Source organism: Phocoena sinus, chromosome 1, assembly GCF_008692025.1.
Source record: "Phocoena sinus isolate mPhoSin1 chromosome 1, mPhoSin1.pri, whole genome shotgun sequence".
NCBI lineage: Eukaryota > Metazoa > Chordata > Mammalia > Artiodactyla > Phocoenidae > Phocoena > Phocoena sinus.
The window spans coordinates 54,659,940-54,678,384 of NC_045763.1; the positions used below are offsets into that span (position 1 = coordinate 54,659,940).

The 18,445-nt window shown below is 36.6% G+C and overlaps 1 protein-coding gene across 5 annotated transcripts in view; it reads left to right on the top strand.

The window, feature by feature from the left end:
• ALG6 (ALG6 alpha-1,3-glucosyltransferase) overlaps positions 1-18,445 on the top strand; it is a 58,761-nt gene that overhangs the window by 10,613 nt on the left and 29,703 nt on the right. For 4 of the 5 annotated variants that reach the window (XM_032630757.1, XM_032630773.1, XM_032630776.1 and 1 more), the window contains 5 exons: positions 8,686-8,770; positions 14,092-14,181; positions 15,328-15,416; positions 17,191-17,273; positions 18,340-18,404. In XM_032630757.1, coding sequence (XP_032486648.1) covers positions 8,686-8,770; positions 14,092-14,181; positions 15,328-15,416; positions 17,191-17,273; positions 18,340-18,404 — 412 coding nt within the window. Of the gene's footprint in view, positions 1-4,188; positions 4,495-8,685; positions 8,771-14,091; positions 14,182-15,327; positions 15,417-17,190; positions 17,274-18,339; positions 18,405-18,445 lie in introns of all 5 variants that reach the window. The other variant, XM_032630782.1, reaches the window with a different exon arrangement.

The following is an 18,445-nucleotide window of genomic DNA, read 5'->3' on the forward strand; positions in this document are numbered from 1 at the left end:
TAATTGACTTTAAGATAGAGAGATTGCATTGGATTATCCAGGTTTGCCCACTGTAATCACATGAGACCTTAAAAGCAGAGAACTTGCTCCAGTTGACAGTAGAAGGGAACCCTGGAGAGATTCAGATCATAAGGACTCAGCACTTTTGCTGGTTTGACAATGGAGGGGGCCATATGAGAAGGAATAGGAGTGGCCTCTAGTTGCAGAGAGTAGCCCCCAGCAAGATACAGCGACCTCAGACCTGCAGCCAATCACCTGAATGAACTTGGAACTGAATTCTTTCCCCAGGCCTCCAGGTAAGTGTCTAGACTGGCTGACACCTTATTTTGGCCTTGTGAGCCCTGAACAGAGAACCAAGTTATGCCCACCCAGACTTCTGACCTGTAGAACTATTAGATTACAAAAGAATATTGTTTTAAGCTGCTAATTTTGTAATAATTGTTATGCAGCAATAGAAAGCTAGTACACACATGTGTCTTTTTTTTTTGGCTGATGGGATCTTAGTTCCCTGACCAGGGATTGAATGGCAGTGAAAGCGCCGAGTCACAACCACTGGACCATCAGGGAATTCCCCATATATGTCTTTTTTAAAAATCAGATTGTTAAAGTCCTATGAAAAACCCTGTTGGGATTTTGACTGGAATTATATTCTATACTATTGATTAATTTGGGTGGAATTGACAATCATTACCATAGTAGGTAGGGCTTCTGATTCATTAAGATGGTATGCTTCTCCATTTATTTGTCTTCTTTAATGTCTTTCAACAAAATTTTATATTTTCTACATGAAAGTCTTATACATCCTTTCTTAGATGTATTCCTAGGTGTCTTAAATATCTTTTCTTCCTCACCATTGTAGATGGTATCTTTTAAAAAATTGCTTTTCTAAATGCTTTTTCCAGGGGTATAAAAATGTTTATTTTTTAATATTTGGTAACTTTCCTAAACTTGTAATTCTAATAATTTCTCTGAAGTATTTTTTGGATCTTCTGTGTAAAATAAAGTGATCTATGAATAATGACAGTATTATTTCTTCTTTTCTACTTCCTACCCTTTTTATTTCCTTTTTCTTCTTAATTCTAGGACCTTATTACAGTGTTGAATAGAAGTAGTGATTCTGGCTTCTTTCTCTTGTTCCTAATTTTAATAGATGCTTTTAATTTACCATTGAGTATGTTTTTGTTCTTTCTAGCATTGCACCAACCTTGCATTCCTAGAATAACTATTTGTGTTATATTATCTTTTTTTTAAAGTATATTGATAGATTTGGCTTATTAATTTTTTATTTATGATTTTAGCATCCATGCTTACAAATAAAATTGGCCTGCAATTTTACTTCCTTAAAATGCCTTTGTCAGATTTGTTATCAAGGATGTGCTAGCCACATAAAATGAATTAGGGAGTATACCCTCTTTCCTAAAATCTGGAATAGTACTCAAGACTGGAATTGTTTTTGGTTTAAAATATATATTCTCCAGTTTAATAGTCTGCATATATCCATTTACTTAATATCAGTTGTTTTGATTCAAATTTTTTATATTCTTACTGATTTTTGCCCAGTTGATCTACCAGTTATTGAGAGAGCTGCAGTTTCCTTTTGTAGTTCTGTCAATTTTTGTTTGAATATTTTGAATCTATATTATTAGGTGATTTAGAATATTTTTCCTTGTGACTTGAATTTCATGACATCATTATCATGTCCCTGTTTATTTACAGTAATGCTTTTGTCTTAAAGTCTATTTCCTGTAAAATTAATATAACTTTACTAGTTTTCTTTAGGTTAATTTTTGCTTGGTATATCTTCTATTCTCTTACCCTCTACCTCTGAATCCCTGTGATTTAAATATGTCTAACCAATTCCCCTCCCTAATTCCATTTTCTCTCCCCTACTGACTTGGAAGCTATACTTTATTTTGTTCTTTCAGGGCTTACTCTGGAGATTTTCACATACATATTTAACTTAACAAAACCTAAAATTCATATTTATATCCTCTTTTTGAACAACACTAGGACCTTATAATGTTTTAACTCTACTTACAAATCTTCACCTCCTGCCTCAAATTAAAACAGTATTATTGCCTAGGATTTCAGTTCTTTCATGATTTTAGATGTTAGTCACTGTTATTTTATATAATTTATAGTTACCCAGTTTTACCCTCATTTTCTTTTTACCCTTTCTTCTTACATAGTACATCTTCCTTTGAGATCATTTTCTTTCTTCCTGGGAGGTATTTTTTGGGAGGTATTTTTTTTTTTAGTGAGAGTCTGTTACTGGCAAACCCCATTTTTGTCTGAAAATACCTTTATTTTGCTCTTTGTTGTAAAGTTTTTCTGGATATGGAATTCTGTATTGACAGTTATTTTCTGTTAATACTTTGAAAATCTTCTCTCATTGTTTTTTAGTTTCTGTTGCTTATGTTCAGACATCAGCTGTCTTTTTTTTTTTTTTTTTTTTTTTGGCGGTACGCGGGCCTCTCACTGTTGTGGCCTCTCCCGTTGTGGAGCACAGGCTCCGGACGCGCAGGCTCAGCGGCCATGGCTCACGGGCCCAGCCGCTCTGCGGCATGTGGGATCTTCCCGGACCGGGGCACGAACCCGTGTCCCCTGCATCAGCAGGCGGACTCTCAACCACTGCGCCACCAGGGAAGCCCAGCTGTCATTTTAATTGTTATTCCTTAGTAGGTGATTTGTCTTTTCTCTCTTGCTGCAATTTCACACACAAAATTTCTAATTTTGACAGATATATTATTTTCTTTGCACTCTTTATCTCAAGAGAAAGTTAAATTAATATCAGGGTATAGGGTTAAATAATTTTAAAAAATCACACCATTTCAGTATTACTAGTGTACATAATCAAATGCTTAATGGGAATCAAGTAGAGAACAGCATGCATATATAATACTTTTCTATCCCTGTGGCTTACATACATTACTTATTCTAACATTTCTCTCCTAAAGTCTGAGTTTACTCAGTTACTTCCCTCATCTGAAAACAGGACTCCTGTTACTTATTTTATTTATTTATTTATTTATTTTTGGCTGTGTTGGGTCTTCGTTGCTGCTGCGGGCTTTCACTAGTTGCTGCGAGCGGGGTCTACTCTTCGTTGTGGTGCGCGGGCTTCTCCTTGCGGTGGCTTCTTTTGTTGCAGAGCATGGGCTCTAGGTGCACGGGCTTCAGTAGTTGTGACATGCAGGCTCAGTAGTTGTGGCTTGTAGACTCTAGAGCGCAGGCTCAGTAGTTGTGGCACACGGGCTTAGTTGCTCTGTGGCATGTGAGATCTTCCCGGAGCAGGGCTCAAACCTGTGTCCCCTGCATTGGCAGGCGGATTCGTAACCACTGCACCACCAGGAAAGTCCTGTTGCTTATTTTAGACCTTACTCTTAACAGTATAGAGTTTACTTAAAAAACTAAAAATAGAGTTACTGTATGATCCAGCGATCCCACTCCTGGGCATATATCTGGCGAAAACTATAATTTGAAAAGATACATGCACCCCAGTGTTCATTGCAGTAGTATATACAATGGAAGGAACCTAAATGTCCATTGACAGATGAATGGTTAAAGAATATGTACAATAGACTATTACTCAGTCATAAAAAAGAATGAAATAATGCTGTTTGCAGCAATATGGATGGACCTAGAGATTATCGTACTAAGTGAAGTAAGCCTGACAGACAAATATCATGATATTGCTTGTATATGGAATCTAAAAAAAATGATACAAATGAACTTACTTATAAAACAGAAATAGACTCACAGACATAGAAAACAAATTTATGGTTACCAAAGGGGAAAGGGAGAGGAGAGATAAATTAGGAGTTTGGGATTAACATACACACTACTATATATATATAAAATAGATAACCAACAAGGATCTACTATATAGCACAGGGACCTATACTAAATATCTTATAATAATCTATAAGGAAAAAGAATTTTTAAAAGCATAGATATATATGTATGTATAAGTGAATCACTTTGCTGTATACCTGAAACTAACACCTCATTGTAGATCAACTATACTTCAAAAACAAAAAAGTTAAACCTTACTCTTAAATTGTCTTCTAAGAAAGTCAACAGAACAAGAGTATTTTTGGATCACTATGTAAGAGGAGTATTGTTATTGCATATTAAAATATTTGTAGCATCTTTTGTAGGTGGTTGTTATATATTTTTGTTATTTTTCAGATAAGAAAAATAAAAATGCTGAATACTAAGAAAAATGGTGATTCTGTCAGAGTTCTCAACTCCATCGTAAACAGTGTGACATTTAGTGTTCACGTGTGACGAACTTCTATATCAGAGGAGGCTGGGAGGATTATTGAATGAGTGTAACATCTGTGACTCTGTTGAGATTTTTTTCCCTCTATTAATTAAAATACTTATTTTGGTTATAATTTGCTTTTAACATGCTTATTTTAGTTTGCTTTCTGTTTTTCTTGTTTTAAGATTGTAATTAGGAAGCACTGGAGTGAGGAAGCTCAGGTGAGCTTGGTTAGTATTAGTCCGTTACTATTAGTTCGCACATACTGTATAGTTTCTCAGCTTACCCATTGTTGTTTGTAATGTTTCTTGTCACTCACTAAGAATATATAAAAGGGGGATTATTATGGAAAATTTTAACCAAATTCTCTTCCCTTAGAATGTTTAAAGTTTCATTGTAAAGGCAATTAGTATGTATTGTTATCAAAGAAACTACTTGTTTTTTAAATTCTAACATAATTCTGAATAGTTCAGCAATTAATAAAATGAACATTTAAGTGGTGCTTAAGCCCATTTTCCTAAGAATGAGACAAAATTGAAGCTTTGTAAATGTACATTAATACGTTTTCTTTATGTAATTCTGAATCTCATGTAAATGAATTTGTAGAATTGATCACAGTAGAAGGAATCCATTTTGCCCTTCCCAAATGAAGCTCCGATAGGTACGGTTGGGTTGGTCTTCTGGGTTGCTTTAAGGGCACTTTAGCAGTTTTAAAAACTTAAGTACTAATTTCATAGCCAGTGTCAGCTGCATTTATTGAGGTAGGTCAGACTCTGGATAGAAACTTGTTTCTCAACCCTGAAGAGAGTCATTATCCACTCTTCTCTTTGTTAGAGAATGGTAATAAATTCTTCCACACTGACCCCAAGTCTAGAGCAATTTCAGAAAATCTAGATAGTTGGATTTTTTCAGGTGTAGGAAACTACTTAAGATCCTCTGTGACTTAAGTAGTTTCCTATGCCCACTGTATAGGTATTATCCCAGTGGGCCAAAAACAAGCAAACAAAAGCAAAAGCAAAAAAAAAAAATCAATTCCTTTCTCCCTGTAGATAGCAGCTGTATCACCAAAAAGAGAAACTACCCCCACAGCACACACACATCTATAAAGTGCATGCGTAAAGATAAGGTTTATTCAGTGGGAAATTATTTTCCTTCTTTAAAAAAATTGTAAGTTGGGCTTCCCTGGTGGCGCAGTGGTTGAGAGTCCGCCTGCCGATGCAAGGAACACGGGTTCGTGCCCCGGTCTGGGATGATCCCACGTGCCGCGGAGCGGCTTGGCCCGTGAGCCATGGCCGCTGAGCTGGCGCGTCCGGAGCCTGTGCTCCGCAATGGGAGAGGCCACAGCAGTGAAAGGCCCGCGTACCGCAAAAAAAAAAAAAAAAAAAAAAAAAAAATGTAAGTTAATCCCCCCCTCCTGTTCAGTTAACGATGAGCAAGTTTTAACTGAAAGTATGTACTATATGCCTAGCAATATGTTTCCTGTGAACTCTGGAAAAATCACATTCTATGTCCACTGGAATTAAAATTCTTATTTGGGTAGCTATTAGAAACTAGTATAATCATGTGACAAAATATATGATACTGAAAATATAAGTATTATGAGAAGTCAATAATTTTTTTTTCCTTTTAAAAATCTACTTGACAACTATTTTGATTTCTACATTTTTTCACATGCTGTTTATTAAACAGAAGGAGGAGATATAGCTCTGAGATACTGTGGTAATGGGTTTTCAATTCACTAAACAATTGATATATTTCAAGTTTGGTATTTATTTCTTGTTATGGCTATTGTCTTCTATTTCCTATTCAAATCATGGCTCTACTGTTTACTCTCTGACAAGGACGCAGGTATTGAGATTTAACGCCGGTGGGTTTGAATGTTACTAGCTGTGTCTTATTGGCTGTGTGACACTGGGCAAGTTATTTTAAAATTTCAGGGTCTCAGTCTCCTCATCAGTAAAATGCTGGTAAAATCATAGGTTGCAGATCAAATGAGTTACATCTAAAGCTCTTGGCATTTTGTTTTGCTCTTAAGTACTTAATAAAATTTTCACTACTGCAGTTGCTAATAATTCTTTTTCCTTAATCACTCTGACAATCCCTAGCCTAATATGAAGAAAATAAGAATTTCAACACTTGCTTGTTAGACTTACTGTAATGAATAATAAAATAATATATATAAGTATGATGTCTATAGTTTGCCCTTAATAAAGATTAGTTCTAAGAAGTCAATAATTAATGATCAGTATGTTTTTAATTTATAAGGGAAGGTTTTGTGGAGAATTTGGCAGTTGCATGGTTCTTAAAGGTTGGATACGAGTTGATAAAAGAGGTGTATGAATAGGGAGAGGAAGTAAGCAGCATGAGCAGAGGCTTGGAATTTCAAAATGCCAGATAGTAACTTAAAGATGTTTTGAGACAAGAACCAGTATATGGGCATTGTGTTAAAGTAGCCTTCGCATAATTAATTCGTCTGCCATCACAAACTGCTTAGTGTTGCACATTCAGTAAGTGGAAAGTCAGGGACTCAAAAATTCAAATCTTTTTGAACTAAAAATCCTTGCTATATCATACTGATAATATTGACATCCTTCCTACATCATCATTCACTGAGAATCTGCTAGGTGCAGTTACATCCTGAGAATGCAAAAATGAATAAGATATGGTACTTTCTAAGAGAGAGACAGCGGTAGGTTTGTGTGTGTGTATACATGTGCCTGAACTGTGGGTAATGTTTTGCGGCAGTCACTCAATGTGTATATGCTTTGGAGATGTTAATCTGCTTTTCCCATGATTATCTCATACTTGGGAGTATCTCCTTGGGTGGAGATGCTAGCATTTAAAGAATAGTGGTATAATACAGCTGTTAAATGCAAAACCTCTACTTAATGTAGTGTTCTAACGCTGGAGAACGTCTGGGTTAGAGTTTGGTGATTGATAACATATCATTCACCAATGTGGCACACCTTCCCAATGGATTATTGAATATATTTGACTATATGTGATCTTCACTTGCTGATTAAGAAACCTGTGTCTGTACTGTACCTATTTGGGCCTTCTCACAGTTTTGTAGTCAACTGCTAGCTAAATAGTGGTTGTTTACTATTTACTAAATGGAATTACCTTTATATCATTTAAAATGATTTAAGGTTAACAATGCCTTAACCAAGTTGTGAGGCAATACACAGTAGGAGCCCAGAACATGGATTATGGAGCCAGTCTGCCTGCATTCCAGTCCAGACTCTGCTATTCATTACTTGGGTGACCATTGCCTCTGTTTTGCTAGCTGTAAAGTGGGGATGATAATAATAACTGCTCCATTGTTGTATTTGGTATGTAGTAGACACTGTCAATTGTTAGTTATTAAAGATCCATTATCCCTTATTTGCAATTCTGAAGTAAAAAAAAAACTAGAAAGTGGCAGTTTTTGTTTGATTTTCTTTTTTTTTTTTTGCGGTACGCGGGCCTCTCACTGTTGTGGTCTCTCCCGTTGCGGAGCACAGGCTCCGGACGCCCAGGCTCAGTGGCAATGGCTCACGGTCCCAGCCGCTCCGCGGCATGTGGGATCTTCCAAGATCGGGGCACGAACCCGTGTCCCCTGCAGCCGCAGGTGGACTCTCAACCACTGCGCCACCAGGGAAGCCCGTGGCAGTTTTTATATAACTCATTTGACATCAAAGCCTGACCTGACCAATGTCTTTGCAATATATAGTCCGTTTTTGGTTCTGTACTTGACCTTAAGTTATTTATATTTAGCTTGTAAAAGTCCTTGGTAAAATATAGACGTTTGTTATTATTGTTTTATGATACTTATTGGATAGTATAGTTGACAGTCTTTCTCATGAAGTAAAAATAAACTTGGATATCTTATGATTAGTATCATCAACTAATTAATTAAAAACTAATTAAGGGATTTCCCTGGTGGTCCAGTGGTTAAGACTCCATGCTTCCAATGCAGGGGGTGCAGGTCTGATCCCTGGTTGGGGAACTAAGATCCCACATGCCGTGCGGCATAGCCAAAAAAAAAAAAAAAAAAAGAAACTAATGTTAATAACTAATTAATGTTAACAATATTTATTGAATGTTTATGTGTGCCAGGTACTATACAGGTTATTTTATGTTCATTATTTTCTTTATTCCAACAGTCCTTTAGGTGACAATATTGATTCTGTTTTTAATGTACTGAGGCTTAGGGAGGTTAAGTCATTTGCTCGGGGTTACACAGTCACTCAGTGTGCTAGCAGTGCTAGGATTCAGACCTCATCTCTCTGACTTTTTAGGTAACTTCTGTGTTCTTTTCCTCCACCTATACTATCTCTATAATTTAGAAAATTTTCATAAGGATTTTATTTCATAAGGAAATAAAATCACTGATATACTAAAGTATATTTTTATTTTGCTTTTTTTACCTTTCATCTTAGGTGCTGGAAAGCCCCCTATGTTTGGTGATTATGAAGCTCAGAGACACTGGCAAGAGATTACTATTAATTTACCGATCAAACAATGGTATGGATAATTTTAACTTGATTTTATTGTTTATCGGTCAGTTAATGTAGATTATTTGAAGATACTTAAAAGGAAAATATGCTATTTCTTAACCTTCAGAATCCTCATCTTCCTGTATACTGATGTCACATATATTACCCTGCATATTGTCGGTTCATTTTGAAATTTCATCCTCCTGAAAGTTACCCATATATTTAGTTACCAGCTGGAATCTGGTGCTGAACTAGAACTTGGAGGATAGGACACTGTATGCCATGGAAGCTCCTCAGGACATAAACTGTGGAAGTTTATGGACTAAGAGTATTTCTTCTGGAGGTTTTGCAAAGCTTCCTCCTGTAAGGAACATATGAGATGAAAAAAAAGCAGTAGCTTAGTGGTGAAGAGTGTAGGGCTAGAGTCAGACTGCCAGACTTCAGATCAAGGCTTGTACCCTTTACTAGCAGTGTGAGCTTTTGCAAGTTATTTAACTATCTCTGCCACAGTTTTATCACTCATAGAATGGAAATAATAGAATACATATTTCACTGGGTTATTGTGAGGATTGAATAAAATGATTCATTTAAAGCACTTTAGACCAGTGCCTGAAGTGTAATGAGTTCTCAATAAATGTTAGCTGTAGTTATATCTCACAGAAATCCATGCACTGTCATTTTTGTTGAACACATTCTGATAACAATTGATGACAGTATTTTTTTACTTATTAGGTGCCTGGTAGATTATTGATTAAACCTGGCTGTGCAAACCGTTTATATTGTTCTGTTGATTGCTTTGATCACTGCTTTTTTTTTTTTTGTGGCATGCGGGCCTCTCACCGCCGTGGCCTCTCCCGCCGTGGAGCACAGGCTCTGGACACACAGCCCCAGCAGCCATGGCTCACGGGCCCAGCCGCTCTGCGGCATGTGGGACCCCCCTGGACCGGGGCACGAACCCGCGTCCCCTGCGTCGGCAGGCGGACTCTCAACCACTGCGCCACCAGGGAAGCCCTGGTCACTGCTTTTATATAACTCCTTTCTGAGAGAGTTACATACAAGAACTTCATATTAAACTCTCTATTAATAGGTTGGCTGTACCCTAGTCCAAGTTTGGAGTATTTAAAATAGAGGTCAGCTGAATATTTGATACTATTCTTTTTTTTTAATAGGTGTGTGCATATTTGTTTATTTATTTACTTGACCTCACTGCGCAGCTCGTGGGGTCTTAGTTCCCTGACCCCGTAATGAACCTAGGCCATGGCAGGGAAAGTGCCGAGTTCTAATGTTTAAATGGTGTGATTTCTTTTTTTCCCCCTAGTTTGAAGTTCATTGCTGTATGATTCATAATGACTATCATTGAAAAAGATATATCTCAGTGGCACAGTTTATAAAACAGAAAATATATCCTTGGGACAGGTTCACTGTTATCAACAGTGGATATAAATCTATATTAGAAATAACATTTCTAATATTCTAAATTTTTGGGCTAATTTTGTCAAATTTGATTAGTTTGCCATTATTGTTACCTAGCAACGTGGCTGAGGAATGGTTTCTCATTTAACTTCAGTTTTCCAAGAGTGGGGACTTCCCTGGTGGTCCAGTGGTTAAGACTCCACGCTCCCAATGCAGGGGGCCCCTGGTTCAATCCCTGGTCAGGGAACTAGATCCCACATGATGCAACTAAGAGCCCACGTGCCACAACTAAAAACCCTGCATGCCGCAACTAAAGATAACGCATGCGGCAACTTAAAACGCTGCACAGCCAAATAAATATTAAAAAAATTTTTTTTCCAAGAGTGAAATCTTTCTGTCTTCATCTAGAAAGTTAGCCATAGTACAGTCAAAACTTTCAAGTGACAAAGTTGTCTAAAATGTGAAATCAGGATCTATGAGGTAAACTTTTAAAATGTCAGTTTTGGGACTTCCCTGGTGGCACAGTGGTTAAGAATCTGCCTGCCAACGCAGGGGACACAGGTTCGAGCCCTGGTCCGGGAAGATCCCACATGCTGCGGAGCAACTAAGCCCATGCACCACAACTATTGAGCCTGCACTCTAGAGCCTGAGAGCCACAACCACTGAGCCCATCTGCCACAACTACTGAAGCCCACGTGCCTAGAGCCTGTGCTCCACAACAAGAGAAGCCACCGCAGTGAGAAGCCTGTGCACCGCAACGAAGACCCAACGCAGCCAAAAATAAATAAATAAATAAATCTGTTAAAAAAAAAAGTCAGTTTTATAATTCTAAATTTAAACATTTATTCCATTTCAATACACATAGTTATAAGTAATAGAGGAAAATTGAACTTTTTTTCTTTAATTTTATAATGATAGTTCCTTATGTGTGAAGTCAGGAGTAGTTTTGGCATCAAGTAGTAGAAAGCCTAAGTAATAATAGTTTAAGCAATAAAATAATTAACTCAATAAGTAGGTCTTTGCAGGGCTGGTTAACTGGCTCAATGATAGCAATCAAGGGACTTCCCTGGTGGTCCAGCGGTCAAGACTCCGCACTCCCAATGCAGGGGGCCTGGGTTCGATCCCTGGTCAGGGAACTAGAGCCCACATGCCTCAATGAAGATCCTGTGTGCTGTAACTAAGACTCAGCACAGCCAAATAAATAAATAAATATTAAAAAATAATAGCAATCAAGGACTCAGGCTTTTCCATTTTTCTTCTCGTTCATTTATTCTTCTTGGCATGTTGGCTTTTCATCCTGAGGCTTTTCACCCCATGATCAATAGATGACTGCCAGGGCTACCAGCACTGTGACTTTGTACAACCATATTCAAGGCAGGAATAATAGGAATACCTTATTATTTTTATTTTTTTTGCAGTACATGGGCCTCTTACTGTTGTGGCCTCTCCCATTGCGGAGCACAGGCTCTGGACGCGCAGGCTCAGCGGCCGTGGCTCACAGGCCCGCCGCTCCGCGGCATGTGGGATCTTCCCGGACCAGGGCACGAACCCGTGTCCCCTGCATTGGCAGGCGGACTCTCAACCACTGCACCACCCGAGGGGAAGCCCGAGCATGTTGCCTTTTTAAAAAAAATCACAGGTTTATAAGTCAGTAATTGTGGGAATGACTTTATTTCAGCATTGTTTATAATTATGAGAAGCCTGAAACACTCTAAATATCTTTTAGGAGGTGAATGATAAAGTACATTTCTCCTGTGTACATGTGTACGTGTTTTTCCTAGGTAGATTCCTAGAAGTGGAATCTCTATAAAGTAGCCAGTTTTAATGGATACCAACACAAGAATATCTCTTTCCATATACCCTTACCAATATTTAATAATAACAATTAACACCAGACTTCTAAAATTTCCATTTCCTTGAGTACTTGTGTTGTTGAGTATCTTTTAATATATTTACTGACCATCATATTTTTTCTCAAATTTGCATATTTATATATTTCCCCCATGTTTCTGATGGATTGCTGATCTTTTTTGTAATGATTTATATGATTTTAAAATAAACAATTACATTAATTTTCTATGCTGTGTTAACAAGTGAACATAAATGGTACTTACATAAACACACATTTATTATTGTAGTTTCTTTAGGTTAGAAGTCTGGGCACAGCTTAGTTCAATATTATGATCAGGGAGGGTCTCCTTCAGGAGGTTGCAGTCCAGTTGTCATCTGAGGCTGCAGTCTTATCAGAGGCTCAACTGGGGAAGGAACTGTTCCCAAGTTCCCTCAAGTTATTGGCAGAATTAATTTCCTTGCATTTACAAGACTAAGGGCTTTGGTTTCTTGTTGGAAGCTACCCTTATTTCCTAGGGTCTACTTGCAGTTTCTTGCCATGTGGCTTCTCCAGTATGCCCACTTACTAAAACATGACAGCTTGATTCTTCCAAGTCAGTGAAAGGGAGTCTCTGTAGCTTAGCCAGCAAGATGGAATCTTACATATACATAAAACATAAGCATAGGCTTGACCATCTTATCACGTTTGTCATATTTTGTTTACAAGCAAGTTACAGGTCTTGCCCACACTTGAGGGGAGGGGATTGATTGTACACACTTAAGGCAGGAACACCAGGAGATGGGTTCATGGGGATGACCTTAAAGTCTGTCTGCCACAGTATTCAACAGTATACAATAGTATTCTATATTTTAATCAGTTTTTGGTGTGTGTATATGTATAAAATAAATATCTTCTTCCCATTCTTTGAATTTTTCTTATGGTGTCTTTTGTTAAATAAATTTTTACATTTGATGTACAGAAGCTCTTTGAACTGTTCTTGAAACTTTTAAGTTTGGAACTATTTATTTTTAAATTTTATTATTAATAAAAATTTTTTTTGGCTGTGTTGGGTCTTCGTTGCTGCACATGGGCTTTCTCTAGTTGTGACGGGTGAGGGCTTCTCTTCATTGCAGTGTGTGGGCTTCTGATTGCAGTGGCTTCTCGTCGCGGAGCACGGTTTCTAGGCGTGCAGGCTTCAGTAGTTGTGGCTTGTGGGCTCTAAAGCGTAGGCTCAGTAGTTGTTGTGCACGGGCTTAGTTGCTCCATGGCATGTGGGATCTTCCTGGACCAGGACTCGAACCCATGTCCCCTGCATTGGCAGGTGGATTCTTAACCACTGTGCCACCAGGGAAGTCCTGGAACTATTTTAAATTAAAGTATTTTTTTGTAAAAAGCAAAACTACCCATGATATGTTAGAAAAAATTACATTTTGAAGTTAATGATAACACTCTTGAATATAATTTCGTTCCTTCCCACTTTGACCAGTTAGAGGAGCCTGTTAAGTTATGAACATTAGATCTAGCTTTCTTCCTTAATTCACAGAATTTTGCATGCAATAGGCTCTCATTACATGTTGGTTGAATTGTGTTCAAAGTGTTATTAATAAAAGTATACCTGTTTCATGCAATATTTCTTTCTTTGTAAACCAAATCTTTATGTGGTCTTTGACATTCATTTTTTATTTAAATTGTGATTTCATATTGTTTCTTTAATTTTTTAGACCGTCAGAAGCAAATTCTCTTTTCGTTGCATATTTTCTTTTGTATAAGTATTGGTCATTAAGTTTACTAATAGTAGAGTGATAACAAGTTCCGGTTTGCCTGTGAGAATCTTGGTTTGCCTCTATTGTTATGGCTTAATTATTTACAGCTTCTTTCTTAAGAGTACCTTGGTTTGACAATAAATTATTTAGTCACACTACTCAATAACAACTTTTAATTGTGAGTTCACAAAAATTTTTAGGAGGGGGAGAAGTTTAGATGAATTTTTTTTTAACCTTGTATAACATTTTTTCATGTTAATTAAGTTAAATGAAGTGAGATGTTAAATATAAGTATTTCTTGAATATTGATTGTTGGAATGGTGCTTTCTTTTTCCTTTTCAGGTATTTTAATGGCAGTGATAACAACTTACAGTATTGGGGATTGGACTATCCACCTCTTACAGCTTATCATAGTCTTTTATGTGCATATGTGTAAGTTTTTCTTCCTTAACATAACTTTAAATATTTATGCCCTAGCAGATGTAGTAAGGAAGGGTTTGTTGAATAGAGAAGAAATCGTTTGTAGCTACTATTGTATTATGGTTTGTAGAGCACCATACCTTTATAATTGGATTGTAGGAAAGTTTATCAGAGTTTGACTATTTTCATAACTTTTTTGGAGGAAAGTCTAGGAAGATACGCAAAAATCTAGCTTTGTTTTGAAGTAGAGGTGTTACCAACTATGCATGGATTACTGAGAAATATATCTAATACAGTTAGTTGTGCATAGGAAAGCTTTTTTCCTGGAATGGCCCAAAGTAAATGAGAAATAAAGGTCTAAATGGTATTCTGACTAACCTGTCAAGTAAGAAACTAGAAGTACCATAGTGTTTCACTTATGATTTAAGATCGGGATTGGAATTCCTTTTTCTTTTACAGAAATGGAATGGTTTATAGAAGATTAGGTGCTTCTATTTAGTGGAGAACCAGTTCTACTCTGTTCTGGTATTCCATTTCAGACTTGAAGTGTATCAGCCGAAATTTGAGGAACTTCTTCACATTATCTTCTGAACTCATTTTATTTGTTCTATTTCATATTTTGTAAAAATTAGTGTCCTGGATTAAAAATAAGTTTCCAAACTTCAGGATAATCAGATATACTTTGCAGTGTTCTGGAGAATGTAATATGATTGAAAACTTAATTTATCTTTAATAATTATGTTCAGTTTTATGCAATGATTTATGATTAATAGCTATTTATTATAGCCTATTATGATAACTGAAAAGATTATAAATTATAAAACTATGATCCTCTTGTCAATATTAGTGTATTGCTCTTTACAAAGTATATGTTTAATAAATGAAATGTGACATAAGATTGTTTTCACACTGGAAGAATCATGAAGGTAGGGCTTTTAGTTAACACGCTACATGGGTTTGTTGGAAGATAAGCATGGCAGATTCTGATAGCGTTAGTCAGTTTCACATGGTTAAATAGAAAGAGTAAAGCTTAAGCCTTAACTCCATTGCTTTATAGGAGCAATGGCCTCTTCTCAAAATAGATTCATATGTCCTCAGATGTCCTTATTGCTAAAAGTATTGGAGAATAAAGTGCATGTACATATGTTTGATTTGCAGGGCAAAGTTTATAAATCCAGACTGGATTGCTCTCCATACATCACGTGGATATGAGAGTCAGGCACATAAGCTCTTCATGCGTGCGACAGGTAAAAGAGCAATAGGCATTGAGTGTAAAATTTGACTTAAAATTGTTTTTGAACTGATGACAGGTTCTATTATTGTCCTTACTTTTATAGTTGTGTAACTATAAATATGCATATATATGTATAATATGTGAGCAAATGTATATGTAAGCTAAAAAACAAAAGGGTAGAAACTAATAATTCTGGGTGCTTTACATTTACTATTATCTCCCTTAATAATTTGGACACACAAATGAGGTAAATACTGTTGTTATCCTTACTGTAAGCTGAGGAAACTGAGGCCTAGTAAAGTGAGGCTAATATTAATAGCTCACCTGAAGTTGGTTAGCTCTAAATTAAAGTTTTATTTGTTTAGGCTGTTGCTTTAATAAATCCCTTTCACTTTTACAGTGAATTACAGCTGTATGTCATATATTGTATTGCTTTGCAGTGTTGCTAAATTAATCTTTACAACAAATGTTTATTGAGCATTTATTGTGTGCTGTTTAAAAGTTGAAAGTAATAAGCTTAAATTTCTTTAAAAAGCTTTACAAGACTTAGGCTTTAATGCTAGCCTGGGTCTTTTCCTTAATTAGTCTAAATCTAGTCAGGGTTTGTTCTCTTTACTATTCATCCAGTCATGGAATATCAGGCCCAAGAGATAACCTCTGTATTGCCCGTCTTTCCCTCTCTCACACCACTCCCTCTTCCCAAATGCTTTAATCCTTTTTGAACCGCATACTCACCACATGATATTTAGCTTCTGAGCCAATACCTGTATCTGCAGGGAACTTACAGCCTTTAGAGACTCTATTCTATTTTCAGAGAGCCCCAGTCATTAGAAATTTCCTTCTTATATTGAACCTTCACTAGTCATTTTAGGTTCTGTTTCCTTGGGCTACATAGAACAAGTCCAATCCTTTATATATCTAACACCCTTCAGACATTTGAAGTCATCTCCTGTTGAGGTTGAACATTCGTAAATACTTCAGCTGTTTCTTAGACAACCAGTTTCTTGAATGTGATTATGGTTTTGAGGCCTCTGGTTGTGCTCCTTCAAATATGTTACAGTTTGTCAGTGTCATCTAAAATGTGGCATCTGGAGCTGAAAATAGGATTGCATGCATCTAACACTGACAGTTTACTATCATTTATCTTATTGTGCACAAATATATATGTGTGGTACAAGACAAAAACAGGCTTTTTTGGATAGCTGTGTTGTACTGTTGAAGAACTTAATAGTTTTTCTTTGTTCTAAAAGGACTGAACATTCAGAATTATGAATTGCTTTATTTTTTTTCCCACTTTTTTTCAGTTTCCTCCTCACCTGGACCTATCAAGCTCTTTGTAGGCATTAATTAGCAAAAATTTATGAATTTTTATAAATATTCACATTAAAAAAGATTCTCCTATGCATCTCCACGTTTGAGGTATTGTTCACATCAGAAAATTTGGAGTATACGGATACTGAGGGGAAAATAAAAGTTTCCTTCCCTTGCTTTGAGTATTCTTAATTTTTATGTCCAAGTCAGAGCAAAGAGAGAACTGGTTTTAGATACAGCTAATTGATTTAATATGTGAATTTGTTAGAGAAAATTAAGAGACTCTAGTACTGTATCAGTTGAAATTAGGCACAGGTGAAGGGAATGGAAAGTGCTCAACATGGAAAGGACTTGTCCAGAGTGGGTAGGAACCTTGTGTTAATAGAATTCCCACTCGGGGTTGGAGGAAGGCTGTTAATAGGTTATAGTAGACCCTGATGGACTCAACGCTTAAAATCATTTGCTTGTTATTTCAGTGTTAATTGCTGATTTGCTGATTTACATACCTGCAGTGGTTTTGTACTGCTGTTGTTTAAAAGAAATCTCAACTAAGAAAAAGGTAAGTTTTGAAGTAACCTGACATTTCATCTCTGAAATGTTTTATTACCTTAACTATTAAGTGTAGAGCTTAAGGAAGTCATGCTTTTGGGAATAGATAATAGGGAACAGTATATCTTCTGTCAATTAATTTCATTTAGAAACATTAACTTAGAGTAATTATTTTAATGTCCAAATATAGTAATAAGATGCACTGAATTTTAGAAGTTATTACTGCTGAAATGCACAGCATGCTACATTTATTGCTTAACTGGTAAATCTGAATTTTGAGTTGGCTTGTGAGAATGACAACTGAAAGTCATTTTGAAAAGTTGCGATATATTCACAGTTAACAAATATGCTCTTTTTTTAAAAAAATCAAATGGTTTGTGTTAGAATTTTATTATTTATTATTTATTGGCTGCATTGGGTTTTTGTTGCTGCGTGCAGGCTTTCTCTAGTTGCGGTGAGCGGGGGCTACTCTTCGTTGCAGTGTGCGGGCTTCTCATTGTGGTGGCTTCACTTTGTTGCAGAGCACGGACGGGCTCTAGGTATGCAGGCTCAGTAGTTGTGGCTCGTGGGCTCTAGGTGTGCAGGCTCAGTATAGTTGTGGCTCACGGGCTCAGTAGTTGTGGCTTGTGGGCTCTAGAGTATAAGCTCAGGAGTTGTGGCGCACGGGCTTAGTTGCTCCGCAGCATGTGGGATCTTGCTGGACCAGGGCTCGAACCCGTGTCCCCTGCACTGGCAGGCTGATTCTTAAACACTGAGCCACCACGGAAGTCCCATGACTATTCTCTTTGGTCATTTTATATAGATTAATCATTAGATTAATTTATCTGATTTATATATCTAAAAAGTGCTTTCTCAGACAACACCTTTTAGGGATTTTTTTCCTTTTTACTGAAGTATACTACGTCACCTCCATGAAGACTTTAGTGTTTAAAGAGTTGCTTTATAAAAATGGAGTATTTCGATAAATAGAAGGTAAGAGGGGAACATTTGCTACTGTGTTAAATGAAACTACACTTTTACCCGGTTTGATTCAAGTAACAGATTACTTTCTTATTTCACAATAATTTTCTTTACAGATTGCTAATGCATTATGCATATTGCTGTATCCAGGCCTTATTCTTATCGACTATGGACATTTTCAGTATCCTTTACTAATTTAGAAATGAAGTCAGATGCATATCA